Raw genomic sequence first — 17,489 nt, 5'->3', positions numbered from 1 at the left:
GAATGCCAGTAATGTAGCCAGAAATATATTTCTAGAGGAGTTCGGTGAAATCCTCCTCTGCATGTGAAGTTCCATTTCCCTTTCCCAAATGTACTACCAAAGGTGAGAGTGCATTGTCAGTCCAGTAAGCAAATATGGATGGGCAGTTATAAAAACAGGGTTGTGAATTGGACAACTTGCAACACATTGAGTAACTTTCTTGTCTAATTTGCAAATCATTTTTCATGTGAAGGATGTCTGCTTGCCAAATTCAGAAGGCATGAAAAAAATTTTTGATTCTTTCAAATGGTTTAGAAAATCTGATGTTCATGTCCTAAAAAAAAATCTGGGCATTGTGTCAAGCATGTTAAAATGTCTCGGCATGTAGAGGTGGAACACTTTGGTGGAAACTTTTTGCAAAAACTCCTTACTGAAATCCTGTCAATGACGTGTGAAAGTGCATTTGGGGTAGGATCTTCGTTGCAAGAGGTAACTGTTGGAGATGAGAGGACAGAGGGATGACGATGGTGTTTATTCCGTTGAAAGGAACTAGAATGATCGCGATGTCTGTCACGCGGGCGTCACAGTGACTCATCTTTGTTGACAATAGAATGTTGACAACATTCAACGGTAACAGCAAAAATATAAAACACTGAAGCAACATATTTATATTTGACTTTGGAGAGTGAGGAGGTTCATTGCCACAGGCAATACTCTACCCCATTGCTGGTGGGAATGTGGGGAATAAAATTAACGAGCCCCTTCACAACAACGATCGAAGTCCGATGGGGTTCAGAAGAGCTTTGAGTGCAGAGCGTGGCTGGGCTGGTTTAGGCCAGGGACCAAGCAATTTCGATAGGGCTTTCCCTTAATGGTTACAAGCTTTCATTCAGTGGACTGCATTTCGTCAGGTAGGTAGGTACCTGACGAAATGCAGTCCACTGCATGGAAGCTTGTACCCTTTAAAGGAAAGCTTCAGTGTTTTATATTGCTGTTACTGACCCAACCCTTTGCAAGAGGTACAAGAAGTGTTAGAGTTCTGTTGTAGTTTATGCAACAAAAGGAAGTGTGGAATTCAATTGTTTGCATTGAAGTGCTCACCAAAAACTGTGGTGACCGGAGGTCTCACTGTCCCTCAACCCCGCCTGTGGGATGTTCCTTCATGGCTTGGCTTGAACTAACTCCAGATGAAGGAATGAGCAGATTAAACAGAAGCACTTCCGGTTTCCATGGATGCTCACATCTTTGGTAGATTCAGCCAATGGAAATGAACCATTTTGATAGTGAAAACTTTGCCCATGGAGCTGCCTTGGTCTTGGAATAAAGGTTTGTCATCATTCATCACATCAATGATTATTGTCAAATGGAAGTGCAAGTCCAACGAATAATTTTGGGCGGGAGTTCCCCTTCATATCTGCAAGTGTGAAGAAACACTGAAGCGAATACATTGTACTGAAACAATTTCTGTGCATGCTAGGTAGTATGTAAAAATGAAAAAAAAGAAAAAAAAAAGGTATAGTTGAGTGACAGGACCCGCCCCTCAACATGTGCCTCAACGCGCTCTGGATGTCCCGCCTTATAGTCAGAGAAATATATCGCTATAAACCACAACCAAGCCCTGGCGTGTAGGAAGGGGTCTGGAAAAGTCACTGCAAATCCATCAACTTCTGTCCGTTTAGAACAGGCTGATATCACCTTTCCGTACCCAACGCTGTCAGATGGTGGTGGTTCAAATAATGTTGGTTGGTGACATGTTGCTAAGGGGCATTGCGCGACTAGGGCCGGCTTCACAGAAATGACTTTGTCCGGTGTGCAATTATGAAATAAACTGCTGCAGCGCAGAGCCTATCTGACAATTATGCGTCGCACAAACAGAAGTAGCGGTAGAATAGCGTTGTGTGACCTGCATACGAATCATGTGGAAAAGCGGATCAATGTGTGTGTACGATTACCATAGCGACCATAGTCAATGCCATAGTACGAAGGATGGAGCAAGCGATATGAAGCTGCTGCTTACGTGATGTAAAAACTAAATTACATTTCGTCGATGAACACTATATACTATAATTAAGAAAATTCTTGAGAATGGCTTCAGAGGATTGCTGTATTTGTCTGCACAATTCTTGACAAATCTTGTATCGCGAGTTCGCGCTTTGCAGAGGTGGCGCTGTAGTCGTTTCGGGTTCAATCAGTTGTATCTGCGTTGTTTAACTGCGATTAATTTGTGAAAAAACGAACGTATTACTGTGAGGTAAGATAGTGTTCAGTATACTGTTGCACTTGTTGACGCACGGGGTCTGGCATTTGAATATACGGCGCAAGTTCTCTTTATTTCGGAGTGTTCTCTTCGGTTTCTACGCAACCCGGTTCCATGATGAGGCCTTTGTGAATGGCTCCCAGCGTTACTGTAGAGCAGAAACGAAATCCAGCGCATCGGGTCACACATTTTCTTCTTTGATTATCACGGTGAATAAATAGCGTTTCTACCATAGAAGGTGTTTGATGTAATGTGATTATTTTAATGCCCGGCGAAAGTCGCTGGCTACTATCTGTGGGAAAGAGCCGCAGATCAATGTTTGCACTTCATTATTTTTGAAGATTTTGTCTCATGTGAAGAGCTCTTTATGAGTTGAAGAAGTGCTAGAATTTGAGTTTGTGTGTTGCGTAGCAATCGTATTTCGTGGCATTGAGGTATCGTACCGTATCAACTGATGGACACTATTTGTGTTCACCGCTACAACCACCTTGCTACATGTTGATAAGGGGCAAGCAAAGAGAACCTCTAGGCGTTGGAGGAGAAATGATGTGTTCTTGGCGTATTTTTTGGAGCAATAGCAGGAGAAGATAACGTTTGCATTTTGTTACCCAACTCATAACTGAAGATAAATGTTTTCATTGTCCACTCTGTTGACACTGCCATCGTGTTGCTGTACGTTTCTGGCCCAGCGGTAGTTGATATTCAGTGGCACATCAATGCTTGAATGCAAACGCAAAATGTGTAACATATGTGCATGTGTCTGCTTTACATGCATGTCCCGCTAGTATTGTTTCTGGGTGTGTGACTTAGCACAAATTGAACAAAACCCAGGAGCATGGCATAACCCCTTCCTTCTATACAGGGTGTGTGCAGAAAAACATGACCCGCATTTCTACATGTAACTCGTTGTCTACTTAGCCGAGGAACTTCCGGTGGCGCACGACGGCGTATTTATGCGTGCGAAAGCTACAAAAAATCCTGGAAGCCATACTTAGTGTAAAAAAATAAACAGAGCGCGCAAACATGGGCTTCCATGCATTAGAATAGGGCGGTCATGACAGTGCATTGTAGTGCATTTCCGTCTCATGAGAGTTATGTGCAGGCACCGCTAGGGGTACTGCCGATGAGCATCCATGTGGGACATCGTTTCGATTTATGCACCGATAGCTCCCCTAGCGGTACTTGAACACAACTCTCCTACGTGCACCATGTTACCCTTTCACATACACCCTGTTGTCCACCATGTTGCCCTATTCTGATGCACGGAAGCCGACGTTTTCGTTGTTCCGTTTATTTTTTAAGCTGGGTATGGCTTCCACAATTTTTCTACAGATTTCGCACGCATAAATGCACCATCGTGCACCACCGGAAGTTCGTTAGTTAGGTAGGCAACAAGCTATGTGCCTAAATGCGGGTCATGTTTTTCTGCACACACCCTGTATAACGCCGCACGCGCAGGGTTTTCGTGCAGGAAAAAAACAGTTTTCACGAGTCGGACTTTCATGGTGATGCCAGGACTGGCAAAGTTTACTTTGTGCAGTGGAGCAGCCTAGATCGTGATTATCGTGTTGCTAAACGAGCACAATCTTGAAAATAATGTTACGTATGGTCAGCAAAACATGACTTATTAGCATAGTGCACACGTTTTTCCAATTAGAAGGTTCAGTAACGCTGCTGGCGTGGTCACGTGAGGTAGGAGGAACATATTTGTTGAGTGGAAGTTGAAGTTCATTTAAAATTTAAACTACTCCATTTGTATGCATGTGTAGAAAAGGGGCCTGACCTGGCTGTCCATCCCGTTGACACGCATGCCTTTCCCGTTTCGTATCCTCCTATCGCGAGTTAATAAATTGCAAATACGGTCCTAAATAATATTTGACAGGTACACACTGGTACGTAGATGTCATTGCAACAAAAATACTAAAAAGGGGATAATTTGACTTATCCCCTTATTGCATACAGAGGTTCAGTTGTGTCAGGCCATAGCTTGCATATCGAATGCAAGTGTGGTTGTACATAACCTTGCTCGTGGCAGCAGAATGAGTTGAATGAATCGCACTTGCTCATACTAGGCTTGCTCAGAGCACTTCCCCTGTTCCTGCAAGCATTACGCAATTTTGTTAGTCCCCCCAGCCAAGAGGAAAAAAAAAAAAAACACCACCAAGTTTTATAACAAAGTTACGGGTTACTGCTGCAGCATAAAAATACCAAAAGCTTCAGTGAAATAGGACAAATGAAAAAAAAAGGCTAGAGAACATTCTTAATATTTTAGAATTTGTTGAGTGATATTTTTTTTGTGTGTACAAACTCTCCATCCAACATGCATCACATCTCATTCCCCTCCCTACTCCAGATCTGCCATGCACGCGTCCAAGACTGAAGCCACGAACGCCAGCGGCGGAGACTCCAAGAGTATGTCTTCGTTTCTTCCCTTTTATAACCCATTCTCCCCCCACTCTAGCGCACAAAGGGCTACTGCCACATTCCGCGAAACGGGGGAATGTGGTCTTCCATTCGATGTGGCCGGCAAAGGCCCCCGTTTTAACAAGGTGTGTGTGACCGAAAGTGTGAGCTCGAAGGTCGCAAAAAAAGAGAAAAACAGAAATCTCTGGTCCCTTTTTGTTTAGTGTGTGTCTTCCTCTCTTTTTTCCGTTGTGCCTCGCTTGTCGGCATTCTGACGATGCTCCGCCCACAACAGTGTGCCGCCGTGCCACCCTTAGCAAATGGAGCATGGGTTCTAGTAAGCTAACGAGTCAGGTAATGAACGACGACGGGCTCGACTCTCTTTTATTACTCGGCAAAGGGCGAAGGGAGGTGCGAGTGGCTCGGTCTTGCCTCACGCTCGTCTTGGTGTGTGTCTGTGTGTGGTGTTGCAGGTGGGACGGCAGACGCCAAGACCAAGGCGGACTCGGCTACGACGGAGTTGGAGAAGTACTGGCAGGTGGTGAGGAGCAACCCGGCCGATTTTACGGGATGGACGTACCTGCTGCAGTTTGTGGAACAGGAGGTTAGAGAGATCGTCGTTTCGTCGTGATTGATTGATGGTTAGACCCTGATGTTTTAGGGTTAAACCTGATTTTTCCCCGAATTTGCACCCTGAGTTGAGGTTCACCTATCTGGGGTTAAACCCGATTTCTACCTGCAAAACTGCACCTAGGCTAGGCACCTCGAGGCATCGACGTGCTAGTTTCTCACAAAATATGCGACTGGCCCCTTACTTCTGGCACTCTGGATAAACGGTACAGTGAACGTTTATTCTACAATAATGCCCGATTTCTTCCCGAACTCAGTCTGATGGTAATTTTTCTGCGTGAATTTTGGACATCAATTTATTGACCCGATTTCTACCCCCCGAATTTGGAAAAATATAAAACCCGAAAACTTCAGGGTCTAATGATGGCCTACTGCAGTTGTGGTTAGGTCATGAGAGAGTTACCTTTAGAATATGAGAAGAGATGAATTAAGAAACACATCACAGTTACACATTTGCAGCAGTAGCGGAGCAACATCGACACCCTGCCATGTATGAATTGCGTTAGTGCGTGTTTGGCTCTGCTTGCACTATAGAAAAGTGGGGGTGAGAAAATTAAGTTTAAAAAAATATCTGGTCCATCTAATAGAAGGGTAATGGTCATTACAGTTTCTGTGTCTGTGCAGTGCTTGATCTGCTGTCATTCTTGCTTTCCTTTTTCCTTTGTCACTCTTTTGTCTAGTCTATCGTGCAGCGAGACAGCATTGTAGGGCTATGAAACTGTTACTGCATGTGTACTTGCTGCTGCTCAAAGCAGGTCGTAACTCCAGAATATGCAATTTTTCATGCTGCACGACTTTAATCCGAGGGGACAAAGCTGTAAACATTAGGCATCTTTTGAAGTAGGCTAAATATAATTTGAAAATGATGAAAATTCACCTTGCTAGTTGTGGAATCTTTCCGGGATTCAAAAAAATTCCGCTGCAATGTGTTTTTGCGCCATTTCCGGTCCATTATTCAATGTCCTTGTAATTATTTGCCACCGTTGGGTGGCAAATGGCAATGGGTGGCAAAGCATAGTGTAGATCGAGCATCTCTACACGGTGCACTGTTCGGCGTGTCTTAGTATAAGCACTGCGTCCATCCTTGCACCATTTTTATGGCAACGTTCTTAAACGATCTCACAATTTGACTTTCAGAACAACCTGACGGCGGCGCGGGAAGCCTTCGATAAATTCTTTTCTTACTACCCTTACTGCTATGGCTACTGGAAGAAGTACGCCGACATGGAGAAAAAATTGGACTCCATCTCGAAGGCCGAGGAGGTGGGTGGCTGCAGTCCCCGCTCGAGCACGTAGTAGTAGTAGTAGTAGTGGTGGGAGTATTTTTGCGTTGGCATGCACGGCCATGGGGAAGCACGTCCCATAAAATGAAAGAGAGAGAGAGAGAGAGAAGGGCCACTTGTGAGAGCGCGAAAACTTAAGATCTTTGTCTTGCAGACGGTATTGAAGGAACTACTACCTCTGGGGGTGTGGTGTCAGAATGATAGTGGACCGAACCACTGGGAGATGGAGAACTGTCTCGACATTTTGATTGGTCTGAGTTAGTTGCTTCCAATAGAGTGGCTTTTTTTGGTCGCGATCGTGACTCGTTCCGTCCCCCTGAGGAGTGGACGGAAAGTTTCGTTTTTCAACGGGGGCCGATTTGGTTTCAGACCTTCGAGCGCGGAGTGGCGGCGATTCCGTTGAGTGTGGACCTCTGGATTCATTACATCAACTTTGTGAAGACCCATTTCAAAGATGAAGACTACTACTACGTCAAGGTTAAGAAGTGAGTTGATTTTGGGTGTGCAGTGTGGCTAAAAAGTGAGCATTGTGGTTGTGCCACAGACATGCCATGAACAGCAAGGAACTGCAGGGCCTGTGCTGTGTTATTCAGCGTTTACAGCAAATCGCACATCATTGTTTCGAAGCAGGGTTTCGAACCATTATAATTTTGAATGAGGTCGCCATGGCAACTCGTTAATGTGTCACATATGAAAATTGTTGTGGGCTACTCAGCGAAGGTAAATACCACAGTATTATTCAGTCTGATCTCAGTTTTGAACAACTACGAGTTACGCTGGCTGGCCAGGGCCGCCGTAGTGACATCGTTACCGAGACGCGCCACTTTTGCCTCTGCAGCCTGTTTGAGCGGGCAATCGAGTCGTCGGGGCAGGACTTCCGTTCGGACCGTCTGTGGGACATGTTTGTCACCTGGGAGCAGGAGAACAAGAACCTCAAGGAGGTGACTGCCATCTATGAGCGGGTTCTGCAGGTTCCTACGCAGCTGTACGGACACCACTTCGAAAAGTGAGTCTCGTAGCTTTCCGTTTTTCTCTTGCAAGCCGCTTTCAGCAGCGATTTCCGAAGCGGTAGTACTTCGTTTTTGTGCTACATTTTTTTGTGCTACATTTTGTTCCGGCTTCCCTTTTCGATGTGTTCCCTTTTCGCAGTATTTTTAGAGACTGAAGTTTTCAGGAAATATTTTTTCCTACATTCGGGGGGGTAAAAATCGGGTAAATAAACGTGTGCACTAAATTCGGGCAAATTCGGGTGAAAAAACTTCCAGTATGCTCAATTCGGGGAGAAGTCAGGCTCAGTTATTCAAACTAACTGTAGCGGTTTGGTACAAATGGTGATGTAACTGCATTTTTCTGCCAAACAAGTAAGTTAGTGCATTCCTACAGACATCCCAGTGAGGGCAATTTGCCGGGTAAAACCCTAAAACTTCAGGCTCTAAGTATTTTTAATATCTCCTCCCAGGTTTTATAGCAACAACGCAGGAAGCTTCTGCAGTATTGAATACGCTCACTAAATGTTCCAATGTCCCTAGATGCTAACGAGAAGCCAGTTGTGTAATTGGTTAAAAAAATCGCCACCTACGTGCAAGAACATTACATTGTCCAAGACCTTTGCTTCCATTTCACTGTGCCCTGGACTGCGAACAAAATAGAGTCCAGAAAACAAACGTCGACTGTCGTGTGCCTGACCGGAACGAGGAGATACGTCACTTCACTCTCGCGTCGACCCTACTTGGACGGTGGGTGGGACGTCCTCCTTGGACATGCAACGTCACCCCAACACGGAAACATGTAGCGGGACGGAGTCCCGTGTGTCATATAAGAAACGAAACGACACCCTAATTACAAAGAACTCCTCCTTTACTTGTTGTTCTTGCCAGTGAACAAATCTGAGATGCTCGCACATAGAATCCAGTTTATGTTGAGACAACCAATACCGATCTCATGTCTCCATGTTGTATTTGCTAAGTTTGTATTATTAGGAGTCATGCCCCTGTTCCACCTTCCTGTTGATGTCCTCACCCTCACAGAAATGCATCTGGCATTGCATTAACTTCTTGTTATTGCGAGGCCATGATAGGCCTTTTAGGGTGACATTTTATCTTGCCATGGGACCATCCTCAAATCATTGAAATTGTTGTTTTATTGGTGCCCAAGAACAGCCTCATAGGCCTTAGTATTGGCGCACACAACATCACTCACGTTAAAATGAGATACAAAATACTGTACAGGAAAGCAAGATAATTGAACAAAACTAAAGAAGATGAGAACAATAAAAAGGAAACCTACATAGAAACTATATGAAAAATTCAAAAAACAGACATGAAATATTATCAAAGTAGTAGATGTTACGATAGGCACATGGTAATATCTCTCTTAAAGGACACAAAGGAAGGAGAGAAGATGTCACGTGACATTGAAATTGAATTCAGCAACATTTGGCAACGTACAATAGGATCGTAAGGACAGAAACTCTTTACATAAAATGAAGGCGGATTGTACACATTTATAAGTGAACAAAGCAGCAACAATATTGCGTAGTGCTCTCGTCAAGCTCTCGAGAGAAAAAGCAGAGAGGAACTATATTTCAAGCTCTGTGCTCACTCTAGGTTCCAGGAACACGTGAAATCCCATGCCCCAAAAGACATCCTGTCAACAGATGAGTTCCTAGCCCTGCGTCAGCAGTACATGGAGTCCATGGGTAAGGGTGCTGGGGGTTCAGGAGAGGACGGTTCTCACATGGAGCTGGATGACGACGAGGGAGAGGCACCGCCCCCGGGGGTAGATGACGCATTGCCCCCTGGTGTGGATGACCCGACTCAAGAGAAGGAAGACACACGAGCACTGGTATATGGCTGGGGTGTGGGACACCCCTGAATTTTTCATTCAGTTGCGAAGCACAAGCTTGCATGAGGTCATCTAATCTAATTCTCGTGCCGAAGTCCGCTCAACTGGGCTGGGTTTGCATCAAGCTTGTGACTTACAAGATCATTTACACCCATATTCAACCTAAGACTGGTTCAAAATGTAATCCATCAACCCTGACGGAGTTACTCTGCAGGAGAAATTATAATCCAGGGTACCACATGCTGCCTGTGGGGCTCCTACAGTTTTTGGCGCTCCTACACAGTACTTGTCGTGATGTAGAATGATGTGCGGCTAGCTATTGCAGCCAATGGGAACGAGCGTAGGGTGGAGCTTCTTGTCCTTCTTATCAGTATCATCTTGTTATCTTATCTTAAGTATCATTCTTAGGTTGAACATGACCATAGCGTCTATTTGTGCGTAATGTATTCATGGAAATTGCGCAGAAGAATGACAACGAGGCCAAGTACATCCGCGACAAAGTCGTCGAGAAGCGCCGTTCGCTGTTCAAGGCCAATGAGGAAGAAGTTGGTCGACGCTGGGCCTTTGAAGAAGGGGTAAGACTGGTGCATTTAATCAAGTGGTCACTGTTGATGTGGTGCGAGCTCTTGAGGTCGCTCAACTTGTCCAAGTGACTTTGTACTCATTGCTGATAAGGGGCTATAGAAGAAACTGAGTTATAGAAGCAATCTCGTGTGATCTGTAATAGAGGTGATAGACGTAACATTCAAATAAAGGGAACTCTGGGGACATGGACAGTGAACGATTACTTCAGGACAGTTAATGTCTCAAGGAACAAATTACCAAGAGTGATGTACTTAGAGAGGCATGCTTAAATGTGTTGTGATACTTTGATCGATGTGATTCATTACATCATGCAAGCATCGCAACAATGAATAAAACATCATATCAAGCTCTCTTAAGAGCCAGAGCTACTGCCATTCCCATTGATAGTGTTGAGCACGGTGACGTCTTGCGCCGCCTCACTGGCAGAGACGTCTGCGTTGATGTCAGTGCCGGATGAGTTTCGGTATTCGCGGGGCAGGTTTTCTACGCGTCTGTTACCCCATTTGCTGAAAAAACGCAGTTTCACGTTGATGCTAATAACTGTCTTTTACGTTTATCAGGAATAGTTTCGGACACAGTGTAGCAAACCCTTTAAGAATGGGTGTCATTGTTCCAGTGTCAACTAAACATGAGCGCGATTCAATGCAGATCAAGCGGCCATACTTTCATGTGAAGCCCCTGGAGAGATCACAGCTCAAGAACTGGCGGGATTACCTGGACTTCGAGGTTGGCAATGGGAACGCCACTCGCACCATCATATTGTTTGAACGGTGCATGATTGCCTGCGCCCTCTACGAAGATATGTGGATTAAGGTACAGTTCTTTTCTTGCGGGTACACGGGCCAACTTTTGTGTCCCAGCCCTCTTGATGAGTGCCTTTGATGTTCACAGTATGTGAAATACCTGGACAAAGCGGATCCGGAGCGGGTGAACGACGTTTTCCGTCGGGCCTGCACCATCCATCTGATGCGCAAGCCCAACATCAACCTGGCTTGGGCAGCCTACGAAGAGAAGCAGGGTGAGTGCGCTTAAATCGGCTTTAATGTAAAAGCAGCAGGGGGGCCACATACTCAACATATACAGGGTAATTCTGATGCTTAGGGTTCTTCGTTTTCGGGTTAAACCCGATTTTTCATGGTAGTTCCCCCCCACCTAGGGTTGCCACCAGGCCGGTATTATACCGGCACGGCCGGTTATTTGCTTCCTCTGCCGGTTGCCGGTAGGAAGGTGATACCGGCAGCCTTTTGCCGGTATTTGTGGCTCAAGGCCTTTCGTAAGGGTTTTCTTACGGGATTTTCCCTTCACCATTCCGCTACAGCTTGAATAAATTTGGAGCACAGACCAAACTCCACAGTCACCGGTCGTTTTCTTAGTTATTCATTATTATTATTATTCATTGTTATTATTATTATCATTGTTATTCATTACGTCTTGTGTTCGGAGGGTACAAGAGCAGTGGTTGTGCAAAGCGGTTGGTGGTTGTGTCGAGCCAGCTAGAACGTTCCTCACCCACTTTCCCTTTCCCACGAGCCTTTCCTCCTTTCCCTATATTCCACCTCCTCTCGCTCAGCCGGTATTTTTCACTCCGAAAGGTGGCAACCCTAACCCCACCCTGAACAAATTTGCAAGAATTCAGGTAAAATAAGATATCTACCCGAAATCCTCGGGGTCCTTCAACTTGTCGTTCTCGGTATAAACCGTCGGGAAAAGTGAATCGTAATATCAGCAAAGAGAGCTATTTTGTGACAGCCTATTTGTCCTCCTTTTATGATTCCCTCCTGCAGGAGTCAAAGACGAGCTTTTGTGGAGCTCGGGCAAGTGTTCGAATACCGCAGTCATACACTGGCCCCAGTTCCGAGCGGAAATGTAAAGACTCTTGTTTCTCATCCCCGTGTCGCAGCAGTGGCTTGTTTCATATGCCTTTCGTTTCACCCGAAAATTCCCCGGCGACATGCCAAACAGAGATCGTAGCGCCCGATTTCTCCCCGAATTCTCGCGCGTAAATACCCGAATTTTTTCCCTCCCGAATTTGAAAAATCGTAAAACCTGAAGACGGAAGAACCCTACTTATGCTGTCTGTGTCGAGTTATCTAGTCATCAGGAGCTGCTGGCTTGTGCAGCCAAGTAATCCCAGCGAGTTGAAACGGTATCAGTTAAAGTACCTAACGTACAGAAAAAAAAAAATTTTCTGCCAGGCCGTTACGACGAAGCAGTGGAGGTCCTCTCCGGAGTCCAGGAGCGTATTCCAGACCTGCTGGAGGCGACACTCCGTCGCGTCAACCTGGAAAGACGCCGCGGCAACCCGGACAAAGTTGAGGAACTCTACAGGGAGCTGGTGACAAAGGCACCCTCGGACCGTATGGCTACACACTATGCTTGCAAGCTGGCTCGCTTTATCGCAAAGGTAAACAATGACCACCGAGATGGGACTTTGCGTGTGTTATGGAGCTGCAGAGTATATGGAGTATTATATTTTTATAGCGTATAGTCAGGGCCTGACTTTTTAGGGTTGAACCCGTATCCGCCCGATATTTACCCCCCCCGAACGAAATCTGTAAAATACGGGTTTAACCCGAATCTACCCGAAAACATCCGGGTGGTGTGGCATGCTCGTAAGCGTGCATTAAAATAAAGCTTGATAACATTGCTAAATATTAATTCCATGTTAAGACAAATTTTTATTTAAAAAAGAAAATCACCCGAATGCACCCGAATTCCTGACGACAGAGAATATGCCGTAACGGGATTTAACCCGAATACACCCGAATTTGGCCAAAAATAAAACCCGAAAAAGTCAGGCCCTACGTATAGTATAGTGCTGAGTGTGGCTAAGCAGTGCACCTTGCTTCACATGAGGTGTGATAAATCATTCAACATGACAAAACATAGCCATATGTTTTTGTTTTTTTTTTGTTATTGTTGTGGTGCATAGGTACGATCCAATGTGGATGGCGCGGCTGAAGTACTGAAGGAGGCACTGAAACGGGATCCTGTAAGTTGATGCTCTCGGCTTCTTGTGTTGTACTTCCGTTGTAACCTTTTCTTCCCTGTCCAGACAAATGGCCAGCTGTACATGCAGTTGGCAGACTTGGGCTACCAAAAGAGTCCACCAGATGAGACCATGGTGCTTGAGGCCTTCGAGCAGGCGCTCATAAGCGACCTCACCCCCAGCGAGAAACTGACCTTCCTGCAGCGCAAGCTCGAGTTCCTCGAGGACTTCGGCACTGACGTGGATAAGTAAGTGTCCTTCCAGTGATGCTGTAGTGTGCACAAATTTATGCGCAAGGGTTCGTGTTCCGCTAAATAAAGTGTGAAAGCACTTCAGTGCACTGTTTGTTATTTTTCTACATCCGGTGTGGACACAGCACTTTTTTCTTTTTTCTGCAACATAATTAGACCGATGTTTTAGGGTTATACCCGATTTTTCCCCGAATTTGCACCCCGAATTGAGGTTCACCTATCTAGGGTTAAACCCGATTTCTACCTGCAAAACTGCACCTAGGCTAGGCACCTCGAGGCATCGACATACTAGTTTCTCACAAAATATGAGACTGCCCCCTTACTTCTGGCACTCTGGATAAACGGTACAGTGAGCGTTTATTCTACAATAATGCCCGATTTCTCCCCGAACTCAGTCTGATGGTAATTTTTCTGCCCGAGTTTGCGTGAATTTTCGACATCAATTTATTGACCCGATTTCTACCCCCCGAATTTGGAAAAATATAAAACCCTAAAAGTTCAGGGTCTAAACATAATGTAATGTTACAGAACCTGAGGCGTTTGAACGTGTATTGCATAATCGGAACGTGAGATTGTACTGTCTGCTCCTTCAACGTTTTACTGAGTTACAAGTGCATATGTAGTGAGAATGTAAAGGCAACTTTTACGTGTTCTTACCCTTCTCTGTGCTTTGCAGGATTCAGGAAACGTTTGAGGAGTACAACAAGATGTTCAAGGTTCAAGCAACGGCCAAGAAACGTGCGGCAGAGTAAGTTTTTAGTTAGCCTGTTTTTAGTTTTTGCGTTTTTCACATAAATCTCGATGTGTCCCTCTAGAGACGACGCGGCAGGTGGAGAGAAGAAAGTCAAGTCTGAGATGAATGGCGGCGACGCAACAGCTGCAACCGCAGTGGCGACTACTGCAGCTGCTCCCACTGCGACGACCGACCCTTCCGCGCAGTACAATTATGCGCAGTCGTGGGGAAGCTATCCACAGGTGAGGATGTGACTAGGGCCCGTCTTTTTCGGGTTTTATTTTTGGCCAAATTCGGAGGGGCAAATATCGGGTGATATTTTTCATTTGAAAATTCGGGTTAAATCCCGTTACGGCATATTCTGTCGTCAGGAATTCGGGTGTATTCGGGTTAAATCCCATTACGGCATATTCTGCCGTCAGGAATTCGGGTGAATTTTTTTTGTTTAATAAAAATTTGTCTTAACATGGAACTAATGTTTAGCAATGTTATCAAACTTTATTTTAATGCGCGCTTATGAGTGTGCCACACGACCCGGATGTTTTCGGGTAGATTCGGGTTAAACCCGAATTTTACAGATCTCGTTCGGGGGGTAAATAAAGGGGGGCGGATACGGGTTTAACCCTAAAAAGTCAGGCCCTAGATATGACCTGCTCTCGGGGGGTCCGAAATACGAGGCATTTTTGTACCTGCAAGCTTTTTTGAAGTAATTTAAGGGAAAAAAATTTAAATATTCTGCAAAACACATTTGAATGAAGTATCTTTACAGGGGCATCTTCTAATGTTGATTGATTTTTTACCTTCCATTGTAGCTACTTTCTTCTCTTTCTCTCTCTCCACAACTGTTATGGACGGACATACGTGGCTGTTGACGTTGGTGTGCCCTATAAATAGAGCCTGAAGTTTTCGGGAAATATTTTTTTCTAGATTCGGGGGATAAAAATCGGGTAAATGAACATGTGCTCTAAATCCATGTGAATTCGGGTGAGAAAACTTCCAGTATTCTAAATTCGGGGAGAAATTGGGCTCAGGTACTCAAACTAACCGTACTGGTTTGGTACAAATGGTGATGTAACTGCGTTTGCTGCCAAACAAGTTAGTGTGCATTCCTACAGATGTCTTAGTGAGGGCAATTTGCCGGGTAGAAATCGGGTTTCACCCTAAAGAGGCAACCTTCAATTCGGGGTGCGAATTTGGGGAAAACTTGGGTTAAACCCTAAAACTTCAGGCTCTACCTATAAAGCTATCGCTTGAAAACATGTCTCCGCTTCAAGAGTTGTTTAACTTGCTGAGGGTTGTGGCTACGTGGATGTATTCAAATGTGCTTCAGCTTCGCAGCAGCTTTTGGAGGAGCTATACCATACAATAACTTAATTACAGGCTTACGGCTACCAGCAACAGTGGAACACATATCCAGCAACGTCGTACTACCCAACGCACTGATCCCATTCAACACATCCGAGAATGAGGTTTCCGTAAAACCATTGCCTGGTGCTCCAGCCAGCGCGCGGGCAATTCACTTCACTCATTTTTCTTCCGGTTTTCTCTACTCCCACATTGTTTGCTCATTTGATGGTCGTGGATGGGATCGCCCCTGAAGGGGGAGGGGTTCAAGGCCACCGAAGAAGGCAGGGACCTCCACTGGGCATTGTAAATAGCAGTTCCTCTGCTGGGACTTTAGTTTCCTTTTTAGCGCTGTGTCGCATATGTGTATAAATTGAGTAAATAAAACTGTTTGCGTCACTATGTGGCTCCATCTGTGTGCAAAGGTGGTGACAGTTGCAGTGAAATGCACAGGCTTCCTTGGATCAGTTGGTATTGTTGCAGGCTTGATCCTAGCTGAAAACAGCAGCAGTGGCAGTGCATAGGTTGCTTAGACACTCATGAGGGAGGTTAAACTGGGTGCACCGTATACTTGTGGGCAAAGTTATTACAAGGACAGGCTACTGTGGTGCCGTTCATGACAAAAAATTGTCTCGTGACGTCGTGTCTATTAAATGGCAAGTGATTAACAGTAAGTAATGGCAGTGAGCTGCAAAGGGAGGTGGGGGGCTGTTGCAAACAGATGGCAATGGTTGCTACATGACTGCAGGTAATTTTGCCGAGTAAAAACCTCACACACACCCAGTGTGAAGGTAACTGTGACAACCCTAAGCCTCTCTGCTCTGACCTGATTGCTGAACATTTTTAACATGGTGCATAGGAAGCCTTAATTGTCTTCCTGACATATGATGCTTTGTGTCTGTGTCCATCTGTACTACATTTCCATTTCCTTGATATGTTCCAACAATTTTTTTTTCTTAAAAAAAGCTCTGTCTCTGCTGGCTTCTCTAGTTACTTGTGGGCAGTGATGATCTTCTCTTAAACCAGTGGTTCTCAAACTTTTTTGGCCCGGGGAACCCTTTGGACCTAGCCAGAAGGACGAGGGAACCCCTGTTCGTAAACATGAGCAGTACATCAGATATCACGTACATCAGGCCTCCGCGAAGAGGTCACGGAGCTTCTCGCTGGCACGTTCCAGGCCTACTCCTTTGCCTAGTAAGGGGTCTGTCAACGGGTCAAAGCGCCCATAAACAACGGAAAGGGGCCGCGAACGAACTCCGCAGCCGCGGTGCACGCGCTTCTGGCCTGCCGAGCGAGCTTGGGCGGGGGAATTCAAGTTCTGTGAATAGATAGGGGCCGAGGCGGCAGCCTTCTCGCGGAACCCGGGAAGGCAGCTCGCTGAACCCCTGTGTTCCGCGGAACCCAGTTTGAGAACCACTGTCTTAAACGTTTATCTGTGCAAGTGTAGCATTGTTCGAGGGCCCGTTCGCACTAACGTTGAGGCTGTTCCTCAGTGCTGTACTTCGTAGCTTCTGTCGTGTTAAAAGGAAAGTGTCGAGGACAGTACCGTGTGCAAAAGGCACTGCCGAAGCTACGGGAGAACGGCTCTGAGGAATAGCCTCAATTCCACAATGGCTGTGTCATGTTTTGTTGTAGCATTGTACACATTTGTTAATGATTTGGCACATCAGTGTCTGGCAGGAGTCTGGAAGGACAATGGTAGTGCAGTTTCTTTGCAAGGGGGTGGCTCCTGAATTCTGTTTGACAGTTGCAGCGAAGTGACACAATGTTCCCATTGTTAGAGACCTCACTGTCCAGCTTATCCGTCTTTGTATTGGACACCTGGGGTGTTCCAGGATAGTCTTTCTCGACGTATACTTCCACTCGAGAAGAGCGTCACGTGGCTCCTCTCCTTTCCGTGCCTTTCGCAGCAATCCATCCCTGTTGCACCTGTGTGGTGGTATGGGACGGAACAAAAGCCTTTTACCTTAATTCTCAGGACGATGTCTGCGCTGTTCAACAGCAGTGTGAGGATAAAGAGGAGGTATTTTTATTCATATTTTAAAATACCCCCATAGGGGTATTACCACTTTTTAAAGTTAAACTACAGTAAAATTCCTTTACAACAAAACTTGGGGGGGGGGGGGGACAGCGAAAAAATTTGCAGTAAAGGTATTTTCGTTAGAAAGGATATGTCCATTATTGGACCTAT

The 17,489-nt window shown here is 45.5% G+C and overlaps 1 protein-coding gene across 4 annotated transcripts; it reads left to right on the top strand.

Annotated features, from left to right (window-relative positions):
- Positions 1-2,141: 2,141 nt before the first annotated feature.
- Positions 2,142-15,700, top strand: LOC135401514 (pre-mRNA-processing factor 39-like). 4 transcript variants are annotated; one of them, XM_064633964.1, is made up of 16 exons: positions 2,142-2,230; positions 4,590-4,648; positions 5,113-5,243; positions 6,407-6,532; positions 6,922-7,037; positions 7,391-7,558; positions 9,159-9,396; positions 9,864-9,971; positions 10,630-10,794; positions 10,873-10,999; positions 12,177-12,385; positions 12,914-12,973; positions 13,037-13,218; positions 13,898-13,969; positions 14,037-14,196; positions 15,335-15,700. In XM_064633964.1, exons 2-16 carry the CDS (start codon positions 4,597-4,599, stop codon positions 15,395-15,397), a joined length of 1,977 nt encoding a protein of 658 aa, XP_064490034.1. In that variant the 5' UTR covers positions 2,142-2,230; positions 4,590-4,596; the 3' UTR covers positions 15,398-15,700. The 4 variants fall into 4 exon arrangements, with proteins under 4 accessions (XP_064490034.1, XP_064490032.1, XP_064490033.1 ...); XM_064633962.1 differs by having other exon boundaries at positions 9,861-9,971; XM_064633963.1 differs by lacking the exon at positions 2,142-2,230 and adding an exon at positions 2,427-2,445 and having other exon boundaries at positions 9,861-9,971.
- Positions 15,701-17,489: the final 1,789 nt, after the last annotated feature.

Source organism: Ornithodoros turicata, chromosome 7 (genome assembly GCF_037126465.1).
Source record: "Ornithodoros turicata isolate Travis chromosome 7, ASM3712646v1, whole genome shotgun sequence".
Classification (NCBI taxonomy): Eukaryota; Metazoa; Arthropoda; class Arachnida; order Ixodida; family Argasidae; genus Ornithodoros; species Ornithodoros turicata.
Note: the sequence above shows the minus strand (reverse complement) of the source record. Positions and strands in the feature narration are given on the sequence as shown.